This window comes from Priapulus caudatus, unplaced genomic scaffold, assembly GCF_000485595.1.
Source record: "Priapulus caudatus unplaced genomic scaffold, Priapulus_caudatus-5.0.1 Scaffold812, whole genome shotgun sequence".
NCBI classification, from domain to species: domain Eukaryota; kingdom Metazoa; phylum Priapulida; class Priapulimorpha; order Priapulimorphida; family Priapulidae; genus Priapulus; species Priapulus caudatus.
The window spans coordinates 31,552-49,477 of NW_014577873.1; the positions used below are offsets into that span (position 1 = coordinate 31,552).

Here is a 17,926-nt window from a genome sequence, read left to right on the forward strand (position 1 = left end):
TGAGAGAGAGAGAGGCGAGAGAGAAGATAGAGACGAGCGAAACGAGAGAGAGAGAGACGATGCAGAGAGAGAGGAGAGAAGAAGAGAGAGAGAGAAGAGAGAGAGAGAGACGAGAGGGAGAGAGAGAGAGAGAAGAGAGAGCAGAGAGAGAGAGAGAGAGAGGCGGGAGAGAGGCCTTCTAGTTCGTATATCATTTGGAGCAATTGCCCGGGTCGACTTACACGGCGAAACTCTCGAGAAAAGTATTGACGTCTTTTGTCAAGCCGCAGCGTAATATCCAGAAATCGTAAAGATTTCGCATTCTGTTAGCATGCAGTCAGTCTCGATGATCTGCTGGGCGTTGAAGGGGCACTGATGGCTTGACTGGCGTTGATATGCGCAGTACTATTTACCAACAATTTGAAAGTTGGATGGAAAAAAATAAAAGCAGCGGCAGCGAGGCGCCACAAACTATATTTCATATTGGACAGCTTCTTGCGACATTTTGACTGTATCACGAGTTTCACGCCAAAATACAGAGGAAATTCTGAAAGTCGAACGTTACGCATTCGTTCAGACAGGAACACATGTACATAGCTAAGATATTATACAGGTTTTTCAAAAGAGCTATCTCTCTTGCTCTTGGCTCAGATCTTAATCTCGTTTTACACCCACTCTATCGCAAACCCCACGTTTCAACGCCGCCTCGTTAACAATGGATCTATTGCTCTGCGCTGTTCTTTTGGATATTAGGTCACGACTCATAAGGATAAACGCTTTCTCCTACGAATAACTTAACTTCAATAACGACCTGAAGAAAGGCGTGTAGTAGATAGTACATATTCCATATATCTATTATATATACTATCAGGAGCGTATAATGACAAATATTTGTCATTATTTATACGCTCCTGATACTATCGATTTGCACAACTTTGATATTAATTATCAAATCCGCTTAAACAATAACAGATGGCAGCACTGCATTACATGATGTGCAGAATATGCAGTTTCCACGGCAGGTTCGATGTATATAATAATGTATATGTATATAATATGTAATATGATTGTTAGATATATGTATAGCCATTCCCATCATACACCTTCCCAAGTAATAACAGTGCACTTTGAAATACTGTGCAGACATATTCCTGCTGAGCATATTACACCACATGATAAAGCTTCTCACCTCATAACTAGCTGCAACGATAACTGTGTTAATATCAAAATTGCGTTTCACTGTCAACGACCCCAAGGATTTGGGACTTTACGGAAGTTTGCTGAGTGATCGATCATGAGTTATTATATCATATTAGTATCGCCACGTCCATATCACACGTGGGATTTCCGAATTTGTGCGGATTAGGATAAAATAGCGGGTACATTTCGAATCGTGTACCGGGGAGAAATACTAATTTTCCGGAAATGTAGGGCGCAACTTCGGGATCGCTCGGGTCCATAATATACATGTGTACACACGCATTGTGAACCCTAACCCTAACCATAATCCTAATCTAACCCTAACCCTAAACAGAAAAATAAAATAATAATAAAAATAAAAAATAAACAGATGGGATTCGAACCAACATAACCAAATACATTGGTATGTAAAATGAGTATTTCTCCCTGGTGCAATAATCGTACATTTCATAGCATATGAGGTTTCCATTTCGCTATTTCATTTTCCCTTATATATATCTATATTAATTTTCTTCTTGTGTTTTCTTCGTAGTTTTTATCATTTTTGACTGTATTGCGACCTATACTATCTGCACAACCGCCTGTGGAGAATACTACGTGCGTCACAGACTTTCCAATAGAAAGAGCTCTCATACACAAGATTATGATAATGTAGGCCTATTTGCGATTGGCTTTGTATTTTACTTTCCAATAAACTGGGTATTCGTATACACGCAGCTCGGTTTTGGAAATATCTGATCAGTTTAAAAGACTGCACAACATATCTTTAAGTTACAGCTTGATTATATGCATTGCCCTAAAATTTCAATCGGAGATTGAAACAATAACAAACCACAAAGTAAACTTATATGTCTAAGAAAAACATCACAGTCTACTCGCGCATAATACGTTTAGTACCAGCATCAATGATAAATCGCATGTTCTGTAATATGTCGCTGTCACGTTAAACTCTGTACGAATATTGCTGTAAATAACGTTGTAAAATATAACGACTCACATATACCTGTTTATTTATTTATCCTGTTATAACAATAGGTGGCATAAATCTCTTGCTACGGCTAAAATGCAATCGACAAATTGAAAAACTATGACGTTATGCCGAAAAGTTCAACACATCTTTAACACTAAAAGAAACTGTAAGAAAGTCAAAAACTTGCGTAATATTTTGTATATTAATTATTAGACTAGCGTATCTAGTTTAATTATAAAAGATATTTACAAAAAAAAAATAATACAAAATCCCCGTAAATAGTATCGTCTCTATGAGTAGCAACAGCAATAAAGGCTATTACTAACCTTCCTCAATAATTTAGAGGGTATAGATATATTGTTACCTACAACGCAAACTTCATGACAAGTGTTTTCATCTTCACCGATAACTATAAACTATTTTTTATAATCAACTTTTGAACTTAACGTTTTCTTTTTGATCAGCAAACTTCTTATTTTTTCAGTAAGCTTCTTTATTGCTCATCATTAGGAGTCACAAAACTCCACGCATCCCGATGAGCTAATATTTACATACACGCTATTAAATGCATAATTAATCGATAGCAAGATAATTAAACAACGTAAAAATCGGGATGAATTTACACCATTGCACAGTAAACTTCCACATGAGACTAACATAGTTATTTACAAGAGTCCATAATACTATAATATCATACACGATCTATATTGTCATGGTTTGTATCGCTTTTTTTTTACAAAATACTGTTTGAGAATAACTTATTTTGCAATCTGTTCATTGTCAATTTTCTGAGTGTGAAAATCGTACACGCATTTGATATATATATATACCTAAGAGTACTTCAATAAGAAATATAATTATTATTCTTGTACACCTGATAAGATATGATATATATTCCCCTTGTGATTTCATGTGACACCAATGCCTACGTAGTATAATTCGTTATGATTGCATGCACATACCATCCGTCGAGGCTTCTAGTATTGTGTGATGAAATGACGATGATTAACCAAGATGCTTATGTATGTCAGGGCTGTTAGAGATAACCGATATAACAGCTAAACACGTATTGTTAGCTTAGCGTATAATAAAGATATGTACATATCTTTATACGCGAATATCGAATTTATATAAGTAGGCCTACGGGCGCACGTGTTGCACGTGAGAGTTATCCAGATTTACACAATTACAATTGGCTGGCGACCTTCATATATATATATATATATATATATATATATATATATATAAGTAGTATATAATAGTAGAGTATACATATATATATATATATATATATATATATATATATATATTTACTATACTCACTTACACATACAGGATATTCACTCTCGTGGTATTGGCCAGTTATACAAAAATATACCAGCCACTACCACTACTACTAGTAGTACTACTAGTAATGATATTTTTACTTGTACATAATTACATATCATCAGGCACACATACACAGTCGTTAGCCGTCCCAAATGCGCGCTAACAATTTATATGTACACGCGTATGGATTTCAACACGAGCGTATTAGTATACATGCATATAATTATGATGACGCCCCTGACTTTATATTATACCCTATATATATATATATATATATATATATGTATAACATGCTGTCACGCATGCGACATTGATTTTGATGCATGTGTATTAAACCCTACCTTTGCGGAAATTTACGCACGAAAGCACCAAAGCACGGCGGCGAGCTATATATATATAGCGCTTTACTAAGACGCGGATATGGGTTTCTGGTGCATTTGTAGTGTAACGTCTGCCTCGACGACCGTCTCAACGGTCTCAAGCTCTCTGTTGACATTTGCATTTTCACAAATCTCCGCATCTCCTGTCTCGGTAGCCTCGTTCTCCAGTTTGCCTGTGCTGTTCGCGTTCCCACGATTCGTCGTTTCAACAGCATCAGCGTCGTCGTTTTCGAGTTCATTCCTTCTCGTATTCACTTTCTCACTATTCGTGTCCCGAGCCTTCTTTTCACCGGCTGCATTCTGACTGGCCCTGTGGTCGCGGTCGACTAATCGAAACGCCTCGAGAAACTCGTTGAAGTCGATGCACCCGTCCTTGTTCATGTCAATGCTCTTCGCTAGGTCCTTGATGTACTGCGGTGAGATGGGCGTCTTGATGTGAGCACTGAGAAGCCGACAGGATTCCTCGAATTCTTCCATCGATATGCTACCTACAAGGCGAGCGCATATCATCAGGGGTTAATAATGACAAATAATAATTATGAAAACAAATGATTTTATTGTATTATAATAAATGTATATAATGTATGTATGCCTGTAATGTATGTATAATAAGATGTATTGTATGTAAATGTATTATAATGATTAATTATAAAATTAATTATGAAATACTAATTTGTTATTATTAACCCCTGATATCATGCATGGGTCATCGATGTCCGGGGAAACGGCGCAGTGGTCTGTTATTCCGAAGGTACACTGATCAGGGGCTTGAAGGTTTGAACCGCGTTTTGGAACACGAGTGCAGAAAGTTTAAATTGTTTCATGGATATCATAATACTGATAGCACTATTTCCGCTACAGCACAATAACAAGCATAATAAGCATAATAATACAGCATAATAGGCTACAGATAATGCGGCACAAATGTTATGAAGAAATGAACCTCCTGAACAATTAAGATTTGTACTATTTGGTCTATCAGACCAATATGTGAGCGATCTAGTAGCGATCGGTCTATCGGAGCATGCAAATGAAACAACAACACGCACCAAAAATCAACAGTTATAACAATGAGATTACTGACCATGGGAACATGCAAGTGAGACTAAAACTATGACTTCGTATGAAGAGACAACATAACAAATCTATAAAACACTATCAATACTGATAAGGAGAACATGAAAAAGGAACATTGAAACCATCTGATTTTAACGTTATTTAGCTTGCACTACCCTGCTTTCATCAGCAAACATCACCCTTCTCTATCAATCCTTCTTCCCATTTCTTAACTTCCGCTGGCCGCTATTCTACGCAGTCACGGCGATTTTGGTTTAGTAACCCGTTTCTCTTATGCCGCGCGCAAGTGCTGTTACCGTTACACTGTATATATATATATATATATGGCAGTGTCAGGTCTCCTTTACAGGGAACTAGAGCCAACGAAAGAATCAATTCTCGTTGTTTGCGCTAGCCATTACGAGCAGCTGCCCATATAGCGTGATGAAGATATTAGGCTATATAAATACAGAGTGGAGGCATGCGTGCGTATATATGCCCGGCATCTTGGCTTAGTTTGTTATCGAACCCATGCAATAATATCCGCATGAGTTTTCACGCTGTTCATCGCTCTTCAGTGTCGGATAAGTGCCAACTCGTGTTCAACATCAAATGTTGCAGCTGCCTAAAAGCGACTGCCTTTTCAAACATTCCTCATATAATATATATATGCATATATATACACGTGGTTGTTTACAATAGTATACATGATACATACGTGACTTTGATATGGATATGTTGTTTTGATGCGACCCGATCGAGACAGAGCTACTTCGATGATTATAAGCGAGGGGTCGCGTACGAAATTCACTTATAGCCAGTTATCTGCGTAGGATGTCATTATCAAAGGAAGGCACTTCGCTGTGCCTGTCGAGCCACTAGTGATCACCAGATAATTACAGCAGTGTATAATATAAGAACCAATAGAATCATATAATATAATATCTATATTATATTATACACTCCTAATAATTAGACAGCAGATTACGACGAATTACGTTCCCTTGAAATGAATATGACCCGGGTGGTGTGGTGGTGGTGGGGGTGGTGGTGGTGGTGGGGTGGGGAGGGGGGTAATCCGCATAGTGACGTATATATATATATATATATATATATATATATATATATATATATATATATATATATATATATATATATCCGCCGCATTATTGCCCCCCCCCATTTTCCGTTTGTCCCCCAATTTTTCCCTTGCATCTTTTTTCCCCATGTTTTCACTGCCGAGCCATCGTTTTGGCCCATGTTTTCACTCTCGAGCCATCTTTTCGCCCCATGTTTTCACCGTCAAGTCATCATTTTGCCCTCAATTTCCCCATTTAGGTGGAGCACCCCTACCCCCAAAAAAGGTGAGTACCCTCCCCCGGAAATATGATTACCTGATTAGAAGCCTGCTCTCTTGTAACGTTTATTAATATCTTCAAGACAATGATACAGATGCTTGGTTCCCTTACCTGTTAGTCGATGACACGTATTAACTAAAAATTGTCTCATATATAATTCTGCCGTTCCTTGATAACAGGCCATTTAATTAGGCTTCTATGCCTATTACAACGTACTGTATTATTCTGACCAGGAGGTATATTCCTTTAAGTGGTTTCTCCTTAGCAATTACGCATAATACTGTGGCATTATGGGAACTTGTCATCACTAAGATGGTCAGGCCATCAGGATATAGTTATTCAGGACAGAAATTGATTAAACAGATTAAAGATGAGTGCATGATAGAAAAGGGTGCTGATCCACTATTTAAGGATTAATGATGAGAGCATGATAGAAATGGGCGCTGATCCACTATTTAAGAATTAATGATGAGTGCATGATAGAAAAGGGCGCTGATCCACTATTTAAGGATTATGAGCGCATGATAGAAAAGGGCGCCGATCCACTATTTCAATCTCTTTAGTCGCTCCTAAACAGCTATTTACCTTGTGTACATTATGCCTCAGGGACACCATCGCATGTAGGTCGTTTAATCGATGGCCACAGATATTTATTATTGATAATATGCAAAATAGTTTTAAAATCAACGCTACAGAGGCTCCGGCTCTCTTCAGCGAACGTGAGAGTGTTCCAGAGTGTTATATAGAGGCATTCAGCGTACCAAAGTAATCGACTAATACCCTAGCTTCTGCTTTTCTCGCACGACACGTTCGCTTGCTTCATTACCTGCATTATCTCGCGCTCGTCGCACGTGAATTGTTTGCGACTCTGTGCGTGCGTGCAACGTTCGCCTCTCTATCGTATCCCTATACACTTAAATGCACAGACAATGATTGCTTCCTCTGAAATTGCCTACGTGCCCGTGGTTCACCAGAGAGAAACACAATACCGACGTGCTCATTACTGCTCACATATATAGCATGCAGGCGCCATCCACTCTGGGTATTCGCAACGGTGACACCGCCAGGGGAAACCGCGGGGATAAACGTCTCAATGACGATAAAGGCGACACTTAAATGCAATGTCAACTGCCCCCTAACGGCGCACGTCGTCACCGACGACGGAACACCGAGATCATTAAACTGCCACAGCGTACCAGAGTTGTCTTTGTCCATTATTCGAAAGATCGTCTCCAATGAGTTCTTGTTTCTGTAGAGCACTTCTGTCACGCTCGGTCCGCACGTCTATACGAAGTGCAAAAAATCGTTCTAAGCAACGTCGGCAATGCGCGCACGCCACAAACAGCAGTTCTCCCCCCCCCCACTCTCTCTCTCTCTCTTCCTCTCACTCTCACATACACGAACACACACACGTACGCACGCACGCACGCACGCACGCACGCACACACACACTCTCGAATCGAACTCGAAACGAACTCGAATCGAAACTCGAAACTCGAATCGAACTCGAAACGAACTCGAATCGAAACTCGAAACTCGAATCGAATTCGAAACGAACTCGAATCGAAACTCGAATCGAACTCGAATCTTTCGAATATCTCGAATCTCGTCTACTGCTCTCGTCTGGGTGCCTGCGTATATATATATATATATATATATAGTGTACATTATCTAACTAACAGATCTATGTAGCACAGAAAGGAAAATAAAGCAGTGTTATTATATAGGATATATAATAATATAGGAGTCTATATTACGACACTCCTGTTATAACTATACCGTACAAGCGCTTATAGATGTTATAATACGGGTGAAATAGAAACATTGCAAGACTAGTACGTGCATTAGTCACGTAAACATGCGTGCATAAATGAATGCGAATGTGCACGTGCGCGTGTAAGTGCATTTGCGTATACATCTGCGTGCGTGCGTGCGTGCGTGCGTGTGCACGGCTATGACGCGTGAGCTGCATTTTGTTCCACGAGGTTCTATTAGTGAATCGTAACACGAGAAAACCTGATACTGATTAAAGGTCAGTGCACGAAGCTAGCGCCAGAGGCGGAGCGGCAACCGCTAGAGAGAGGTACCGCGCGAGGAACCACCGAACAAGAAAGAAACGCGTTTCCGGGTGAGGTGCGGTACACGTGTGTGCGTGTGCGCGTGTGCGCGTGTGCGCGCGTACGTGCGTGCGTGTATATGTCCATATGTAAGAGCGCGCGCGCTTGCGTATGTGTATGTATGCGTGTGTGTGTGTGCGTGCGTGCGTGCGTACGTGCGTGTATGTGGGTATATGTAGGAGCGTGTGTGTGTGTGCGTGTATGTGTGTCTGCGTGCGTCCATACGACGTGTGTACGTATGTGTGTGTATGTATGTGTGTCTGCGTGCGTCCATACTTGTTTGCGTATATGTGTGTCTGCGTGCGTGCATACGTGTGTGGTATGTGTGTGTATGTATGTGTGTCTGCGTGCGTGCATACGTGTATGTGTGCGCGCGCGTGTGTGTGGAAGGGAGTCGCACGCGTGTCAGCAGTGGTGGCTGAATCTCAGAACACGTAAACACGCATGCGGAAATAAATCCCTTCGTATCGATTCTCGCAGCGCACTCTACGCGAGTGCGCCTGAAAGCATTGCAGGCCACTCGATGCAGTGAAAAGCCGTCTTAGTCGTGATTTTCTGATCGAATGCATCACAGGCCGACGACATGCGCCGATATAGAACGTTTCACTCTGACCTCTGAGGATCTCTCTAGGGATTTTAAGTTTGCCCTTTAGTAGAAAGTGAGCAAGCGTAGCTACCAATGTAAGATTTTATCTTGAAATCCTGTGGCATTGCGTGTAGGCGATCATAAAAAGCGAATGCCTGTTGTGCTTAGAGCAAAATCTCGGTGGATTTTGTAGTTGTGTTGCATGTTGTTCAGTGCTATACGATGATACGCGACTCGCAGTTCGGGTGATTGCAACAACAGCTGAGGTTAATAAGTCAACTTGATAGGCCTACCTTGTACTTGTGCATTAGCTCCTTGATAAATCCGTACCTATAGGTAAAAGCACGAATATTTGAATTATAAGTCCTAATAAAAGTCAAGCCAGAAAAAATACGCATATACATACGTCCGATCAACACCAACATCCGAGGCATGCTGTAATTTGCACACAGATCAGGATGTATTTTCACTGTTGCTGGTAAAAGTGCTGTTTATCTTGCACTTGTAAATAACAGCTTATTAATTCTTCTTATAGACATTGCAACAAAAACAACAACAGTATAGTTGCACGATGAATACGCATACACGAGGTGTGCGCGAGGTACGCGTAAATTCCCGATTGCACTGTTAAAATACTTCCACTGGGAGCTGTAGTCTGAACCAGTGTGTAACCCTAATTCATATTCATACTTGATCAACACTGCAGCGCTCTAGTGGCTTCATTTGGAGAATACCAGGGGCCCGTTGTCAGAAACAAAATTAGTCTTAACATTGGTCTTGCCATTAACTTCGACCCGTAAACCGTTGACAGAAGTGTTATTATAGCATTAACATTAGCATTAACTTCACGATGTTTCTTACAACGGCCTCCAGGGTTGAGGCGCGGCATAAGACATCAGCAGCATTAGGTAGCATAAGATTTATGCGTGTGCGCTCTACAACATTTTACGGGAAGTCGGTCATTTCCGTAAAACGTTCACGATCTCGAGCGTAACCAATCGAACCTCTTCATGAACCAATTCAGGAAATTGATAAGCTCACTCGACCTTCTCGTAGATATCTCGAACAAATCTCGATTAATTAGTACTAGTATCATTAGTTCTTACATCATCATTAGTATCATTAGTAATATTATCACTAGTAATAATATATCGTTAGTAATAGTATCATTACTAATAGTTCATTAGTATAATAGTGGGAGTGAAAGGCGTTCTGAATCTGCCAAACCTGTGTTAGCTGGGTCACACTTCTTGAACTCCTCCATCAGTGTTGACTGATGGCTATAAAGTTTCTCCTTGACGTCTCGTAGCGCTGACTCCTCTACTAAACTTAGTCTGAAACAGCGCAGTGCGAGGCAAAAGAATCAACTTTTCATCCTTGTGAGGAAATCACTGTGCGGGCATTAATGGCGCAGGAGCTCATTCTACGAAATGCTATCTTTTTATTGACAGTTCATATGTAGAATTATCACATTGGAAATTGAATGGTAGTACACGTGAATGCGTTGCAATGAGGGAATATTAAACGTACTAAGGCAATTCTATTCAACAGTGGGAGAAAAATTCGTTTTGTTTTTCCAAAATAAAAAAAACATGGCATACTACTCTGAAGAATTAGTTATTTCTTTCCCCCCTCTCTCTCTCGTCCTACAATATTAGCGGATTTATTATAAGCATTGTTACTTTGGTTATGGTTTATGATCCAATTTCAGAGGTAACTTTATTATTATAGCAGGGGGCTATTAATTCCCCTACAATATAATTAAAATTATTTTAACAAAATAATATAGAAGACTTAGAAATCCAATTAAGTGAATATAATTTCTGTCAAAAGTGATCTAACAACAGGGCGACGCATACGAAGCTATCACAACATATATATCGACCAGCCTACAATACATCATACAAACACAGAATTTGCTCTCAGGTAGTCGGTCCTGTGATTGCGAATGTTATCATCTCTATTATGCAGTATGTGGCTAACACCTACACAGTTACGGTTTTCATATGAGTTATCATGTATTATTTCCCTGGCGGCCAAAATTATTAGCACATTGTTGACGGACGTAGTCATTATTCACTGACGTAAATTACATCTATTAAATAATAAATAATATTAGATGTGAATCACAACTATGTCGAGTATCAATAACCTCACACTCACAGCTAATATCTAACATCGGATACACTAATCGCTTAACTATCTGCGACGGATGACACACATGCATGTGCAAATATACCTACTGCCTGCACACTCACAACATATTACTGAACACTACCTTGCAAGACAAGATCATCTCGAACACGAAGCTAATGCAGACAACAAACACAGGTTAATATCAGTATGTGTGGTGCCATCCACTGACAACACTTGTGTGCGCACACAGTGCATACTGGGTGTCACAGTGAACAATGTACCTTGAAAATCTGGGAGATAGCAACAGGGATGAAAGAAAGTTTTATTACTACCATGGGCAAAGGTCGGAACACCTTCGAATGCAATCAACACAACATTCAATGACAACAAAAATAGATCATAGGCGAGCAATTACAAACAAATATATTTGAACCCTTTTTTACAGATTAAACATAGGTAACAGAAAGGGAAACGCACAAATCCGAGAGACAGCAAGGTTCTATCGCTATAGGTTTGATATAATATCATTTGGAGATATGGATAATTGGAGATTTTACACCCATACAGTACCAGTTATTTTACTATTACTCGGGCACGCTGATGTACATCTACACATAGTTATCCGGTTATATCAGGAAGTTTTTTTTACCAAAACTGTGTAGAAAAATATCGAAAACACGACATGATGCACGCAGGATAAAACTCAATAGTCGCTAAACGTAAGGTCAATGAGGATGTGTGCTACACCGCATGCGTCATTGACTCACTTGGGCAACAGTACTCACCGTTGCTTTAGGCCAAGCTTCTTGTGTGAATTTGAAGCCATGTACTGGACAAAGTGGGGCTTCATATCAGACGATAGTTTGATGTACGCGCCCTTGTTGCTTCCTAACTCGTAATAGTTGGATGCTGAGAATATCGTTAGAACCTGGAAAACACGTGTGAAATCGCATTATGCATACTTCAATTACACATCCTCATACAGCCTCTCCCTTTTCCTCTTCCTTCTGTTCCTTCTTTTGCTATTCCTTATCAACATCTTCCTCCACCTTCTCCTCCTACTCCTGTTCCCCTCCTCCTACTCCCGTTCCTCCTCCTTACTCTCATACTCCTCCTCCGCCTCCTCCTACTCCCGTTCCTCCTCTTTACTATCATACTCCTCCTCCGCCTCCTCCTACTCCCGTTCCTCCTCTTTACTATCATACTCCTCCTCCGCCTCCTCCTACTCCCGTTCCTCCTCCTTACTCTCATACTCTCCTCCGACTCCCCCTACGCCCGTTCCTCCTCCTTACTCTCATACTCCACCTCCTGCTCCTCCTCTTTCTTCTCTTCTTTTTTTGTCCTTCAGCTCCTCTCTCTGTTTACCCACCTCTTTCACGGTCTACCTCTCTCACGCTCACTCTCACTCGTTCATTCTTTTTCACCTTTTTCTACCATAGTAGATGGGATGGAGAAAAATGATTCCTTTACTAAAAGTAGACACAGCTTACACGTTGATGCACATCATTCGTTTTAGATATAACAAGAAATTACGATGAAAACTGGGTCCGTTTATCCCAATGCCCTTTACCATCCGGACACCGTAAATATGCCGCTTATACATGATTTTATTTATACTTTATCCTCTTATATATCGTATATATATATATATATAATATATATATATATATATATATATATATATATATCATATATCCTATTATATATCATATATTATTTCAATTTATACTTCATTGCCGCGATTTGCTCATTGATACGCCCTTATAGCAGAGAGGTTCTATTAGATGAGACCGCCGTGACTCTATAGTCCTATCATCTCTGCTCATACCTTATTGTCGTGGCAGTATTCATAACCCTCGTGTTTGCACTCGTGCGAACGGATGATCAACTGCAGGTTGTTCTTGCTGAGCAGCATGTCTGTAACGTCGGGACCGAAGTAGCTACCGCCTCCTCGAAATGTGTTTGGGCTGCAACCGGGAAGTGGGCGCGGGTCGCTCCAGAGGACGTCCAAAATCTGCGGCGACAGGCCGAGAGAAAGGTCACAAAATGGCCGCGGCGCCCGCCCCACACGAGCCGAAGAAAGAACCACCGCCGAAACACGATGTGGATGGACGCAGGCGCGTTTACCTGCTGGGCGTTACTAATTATAATCAAAAGCGGAGCGATACTGGCGCACAGCACAGATATTAGGCAATTGCTGAGATAAAGGTCAAGGGTGTTATACGGACTGACCGACCGACCGATCAATCAATCAATCTATCTGACTACTGACCGGCCGATCGACCGACCGACCAATCGATGGATCGACCGACCGACCGACCGACCGACCGACCGACCGACCGACCGACCGACCGACCGACCGACCGACCGACCGACCGACCGTCGGCAGTTGTCATGCGTGATGCATAATCACATTTACAGAGGTTTACAGAAGCCACACGATAGTAGCTACATTGAATAAAGCTACCGGTGGCTGTAGCAATCGGGGATATACAACCATTACTCCTACTCGTAGTGTATGTCTTGGCCAACCAAACACAGACGAATAAATTGGGCACATATCCACGTGAATTGCACAGACAGTATGTCAGTTATACGTGGACTCGTCCTTTAATCGCACCTGTTTCCACTCCCTGAGGTTTATGTGATCCACTTCAATGTTGCTGTCATCGTCGCCGTCGACACCGTTAGCTGAGAGACGGGATCCACCATTTGCATCCATGGTACGGGGAGGCCTCAATGCAGACAGATACTGCAACAATGCGCGACAAATTCCGCACGAGATAAACTGCTATATGCGCGCGTGTACCCTGGTAGTGGATGTCTGATAGGATCTGACATTACTCGATAAATACTGCCAGAACGCATTCCCGTGAGATTTTGCATTACCACAAGGCCGCACACACATTACCTGACGGATCGATAGCTCAGTTATGCGTACATTATAATTAGTCATCCATGATCAGGCAAGCGAGTCAAAGACATTAGTCACCCTAGCTTGGAGAGGGATTATATTAATCAATGCATTTGTCTCGTGACCCACTACACCATATCTGTAAGTGTTCGTGTGTGCGCGCTAGTGTGCGTGCGAGTGTGCGTGTGTGCGTGCGTGTGCGTGCGTGCACGTGCGTGCGTGCGTGTGTGTGTGAGAGTCGCGCGGATTCTGCAAAGTCTAATCGATCGCGATTCCAGGGCTACCGTGCTATCATCAAGAATATATCAGGTAATGACAAAATACGCAGCGAATGCACGGATATAGCGTTTGTGATTAGCTTTCATAAAGCCAGCATGCATGTACAGAAGACGCTGTAGACGTATATATATATATGACAGAGCTGCAAGTAGTATGAAACAAAGAGCACACATATGTCTGACCTTTGAAAACTGATGCAAGGTGAATTCTTCAAATGATGATTTATAGTCGACTAAGCCTTGGGCGGTGGTCCTCACCAGCTTCGACCTAAGCGTGCGCCAGGGTAGATCTAATTCCATCACCGCATCCACTGACTTCGACCAGTCCGTGGGTGATATCAAACCTACCGCGAGATATATAGTCATCAGGCGGCACGCTAAGATAATATATATCACACGATGTAATTGTGTTCAGGAGTGAAAAAAACAGGTTTTGTTTTTATTCACTCCTGTTCGCCAAAACAAACGGAATATGCGGTACCATATACGAGAAAAGAAGAAACACTGTCTAGGCTAAGCCTCAGGAGGAAATAGAGGAAGTAGAAGCAACACTGATACATGTGGCTTTTAGAATTAATCGCGCAAGCAATTTTGAGCGTGAAATTTTGTCCATTTAATCAACGTTCACTAATATAGTTTGCCGCGATGATTCATTTAGTTTGCCACATGATGTATGATTTCCCATGAGAACATTCGTCTATGACATCGACTGAAGCATTCTGTACCTATTCATCATGTCCATAGTTACGTGACTGCTCTATAGATTATTTTAAGATAGATAGATAGATAGATAGATAGATAGATAGATAGATAGATAGATAGATAGATAGATATATAGACATTCTATTATACGTTGCCTACGTCATCCTCACATGTGTTTCCGCACACCACGAGTACATCGACACTTATAAATGATTCGATTTCTACTATTCTTAATTGGTATCCAGGTAGGTCTACGGCGCCTCTATTTTGATGGTTTAGCCCTTGGCATATTCCCGTGGAGAAGCGTGGCTATAGGTGGTCTATATAGAATCGCAAATAGACGCATTACACAGAACTGCCTAATGGTGACGTCCCTGTAAGCTTTTCTACGTAAAAATGGTCTGTGAAACATTTGTGAACCCCTGCGCGCGAGAGGTTTCACAGGTCATTGCGCGTTTCTTTGTGCTGAGAGAGCAATAACGGGTTTAGCGCCATATGACACATGTGCATGTTCTTTGGCGAATGGTTTACTCTAGGTGTTAACCTTGCTGGCTGTTACAGTCATTGCGCCGCAGCTCATTTCCTTTTTCTGATTACTTGTCAGCGTTAAGGTGCTCACGGGAATGCTAGCAGTCCGTCAAGAGTAAGTGATGGATTGTTGTCATAATTACTGTCTGCATTTCCCACCTACGATATGAGCTGCAACTTCTGCTTCTTCGCCTCATTCGTGTAGGTGAAGTCACCAAGGTAGCACAGTTGACACAAATCGCTTTTTATTAGGATGTTATACTGTTGGCGATTTTGACTGCGATTAAAGTAACCCATCAATGCTTCAAACAGCCCCTATCGAAGGCCGTCAATGTCATCGCTGGTAGGCTGTCTTTCGTTCTAAATTAAGGAATAGTGCAAAGGATTTAGAGAGAAAGGTTTAGGTAATGGACCTAATACCTCGCAAGAATTCTTGTTCTGGCTTATCAGAGAACGCGGACCATCATCCCATGGTCCAGAACGACCAGGTGATACATCTTACGCATCAAACTTAAACCCGCAAATTGTCTCCACAGTCAAATGTAGAATAATTTCGTACAAAGATCCATTTTGTTTCCCTTCGCAGCTCTACACTTGTTAACTTGGTGGTTCTGCTTCGCAGCTTTGCCCTTCTAACATCTCGTTACATACTTTAGAATTACCACAAAATCTAGGCTCCGTTTGTAGATATTTATCGCGAGTTGCTAGACTGAGGTGTGGGATCCTTGGTTAAAGGTCCGGCTATATACAATTTACGGGAAATGCCATTACATTTTAACGATGAATCAGCATAAAACTTGAATAGCATCACGCCTGCATGCACGGTCACAAACGCACACATACCCATATATATATATATATCTCCTCTCTGCTCCTCTGTTAGAAAACGTCTCTATTTAAGCAAGTCTGGATGTGTCACGTGATCTAGTAGTGCTACGTTTTCCAGGTTAATGTCTATATGCAACAAGGCCACTGTCCTCTTTTTTAATGATAGGGGGAGGGTTTCTTTTGTTTACTCGGAATGTCGTACTTGGCAGTACTCGTATAAAACTGGCTATAACGACGCGAGTGACCATGTCACCAAGTGCCTGAGGTGTGTCCCTGTGTCGGATCTAAGCCTCGATATAGACGTGGTCAAGAACCGTGCCTGTCCTGCGGCGTTGCTCTATATCGTAACTGACTTTAGCTTCATTACAGTAGCTGCCCCTTTGCCCCACACCCCAGCGGCAATGGGACATGCATCTTACACGCCTTATATTCCACGAGACCACGACAAGCACATGCCACATGAATAATATGACAATCGCTTGCGAATTCACTAACTATAGAGCGTCTGAACTTGTTCAGGTATCACCATATACGTAGACCATCAAGGAGAATGTCAGCTGACAATTTACTCCTGAGCCCTGCACACATCTCCGCAAGGTGTAGGCAAACACATACCAGAACCAATGTCTGCTGCAGTGTTGTGCTAGAGAGCAGGGTGAGAATATAATTTTATATATATATATATATATATATATATATATATATTGACAATGCCGTGTCATTTCGCTCCATTCCCAATCTTGGCTATATATGCCTCGAACTCCTTATGAGCCGAACCAACCATTATCGCTTCTACACTACTGATATCTGCAATCGTATACATCTAAACTACATCTATTCCACAAGCCTTTTTATTAGGTCCGGTCTCGGTACGGTCATCGTAGGTAGCGGCTAAATAATATAAGTAACGACGAGGGAAGACCTTTTACGGTTTCAAGGAAATAATCCGTTTATAGAATAGAATTAGGCAGAGGAGGTAGGGTTATTCTAATATTAATTGCAAATACATCGGGATTAGAGAATGTGTTATGCATATTTCTTCTGATTTTCTGCACATTTTCGACGTGATATCAATGTTTATTATCAATGGCGTATAACAACTGCACATATAACGAAAACAAACATGATTTGACGGTAACTGAAGAGATTTATTTGAAAACGTCAAAAAGGATTCTCGTTACCCAGATACTAGGGTAGGGTACATACGCATTGAAAGCAACCGCAAATTTTGTTACACAACGAATTAGTTTTGGATGAACTCATAATGAGAGACGGAGGATCGCAGCAAGGTGTTGCTGACAGACATTCACAGTGGTCGCACCCACATAGTGAGTAGCACCACGATCCTAGCTTGCCGTTGGTTTGGCTTTCTTCTATATCTACACATTGCTCATAACCACTTTCTACCTGAAAGCAAAAAATGGTTATTAAGTCTCTCACAAATCTAGCGTTTTCTCTTAATTTCGGTGCCTATCTGTTTCTTCTTCTTCTTCGCGCCCTCTCTCTCGCTCTCTCTCTCTCTTTCTTTCTTTCTATCTCTCTCTCTCTCTCTCTCTCTCACTCTC

General features: G+C 41.3%; 1 protein-coding gene across 1 annotated transcript in view; it reads right to left on the bottom strand.

The window, feature by feature from the left end:
• Window positions 1-3,472: 3,472 nt before the first annotated feature.
• The window catches only part of LOC106813704 (serine/threonine-protein phosphatase with EF-hands 2-like), a 35,346-nt gene continuing 20,892 nt past the window's right edge, over window positions 3,473-17,926 (bottom strand). Inside the window, 8 exon segments of the mRNA XM_014817912.1 lie at window positions 3,473-4,346; window positions 7,469-7,556; window positions 9,269-9,305; window positions 9,612-9,630; window positions 10,203-10,309; window positions 11,897-12,039; window positions 12,940-13,125; window positions 13,732-13,863. Coding sequence (XP_014673398.1) covers window positions 3,886-4,346; window positions 7,469-7,556; window positions 9,269-9,305; window positions 9,612-9,630; window positions 10,203-10,309; window positions 11,897-12,039; window positions 12,940-13,125; window positions 13,732-13,863 — 1,173 coding nt within the window. The 3' untranslated portion in view covers window positions 3,473-3,885.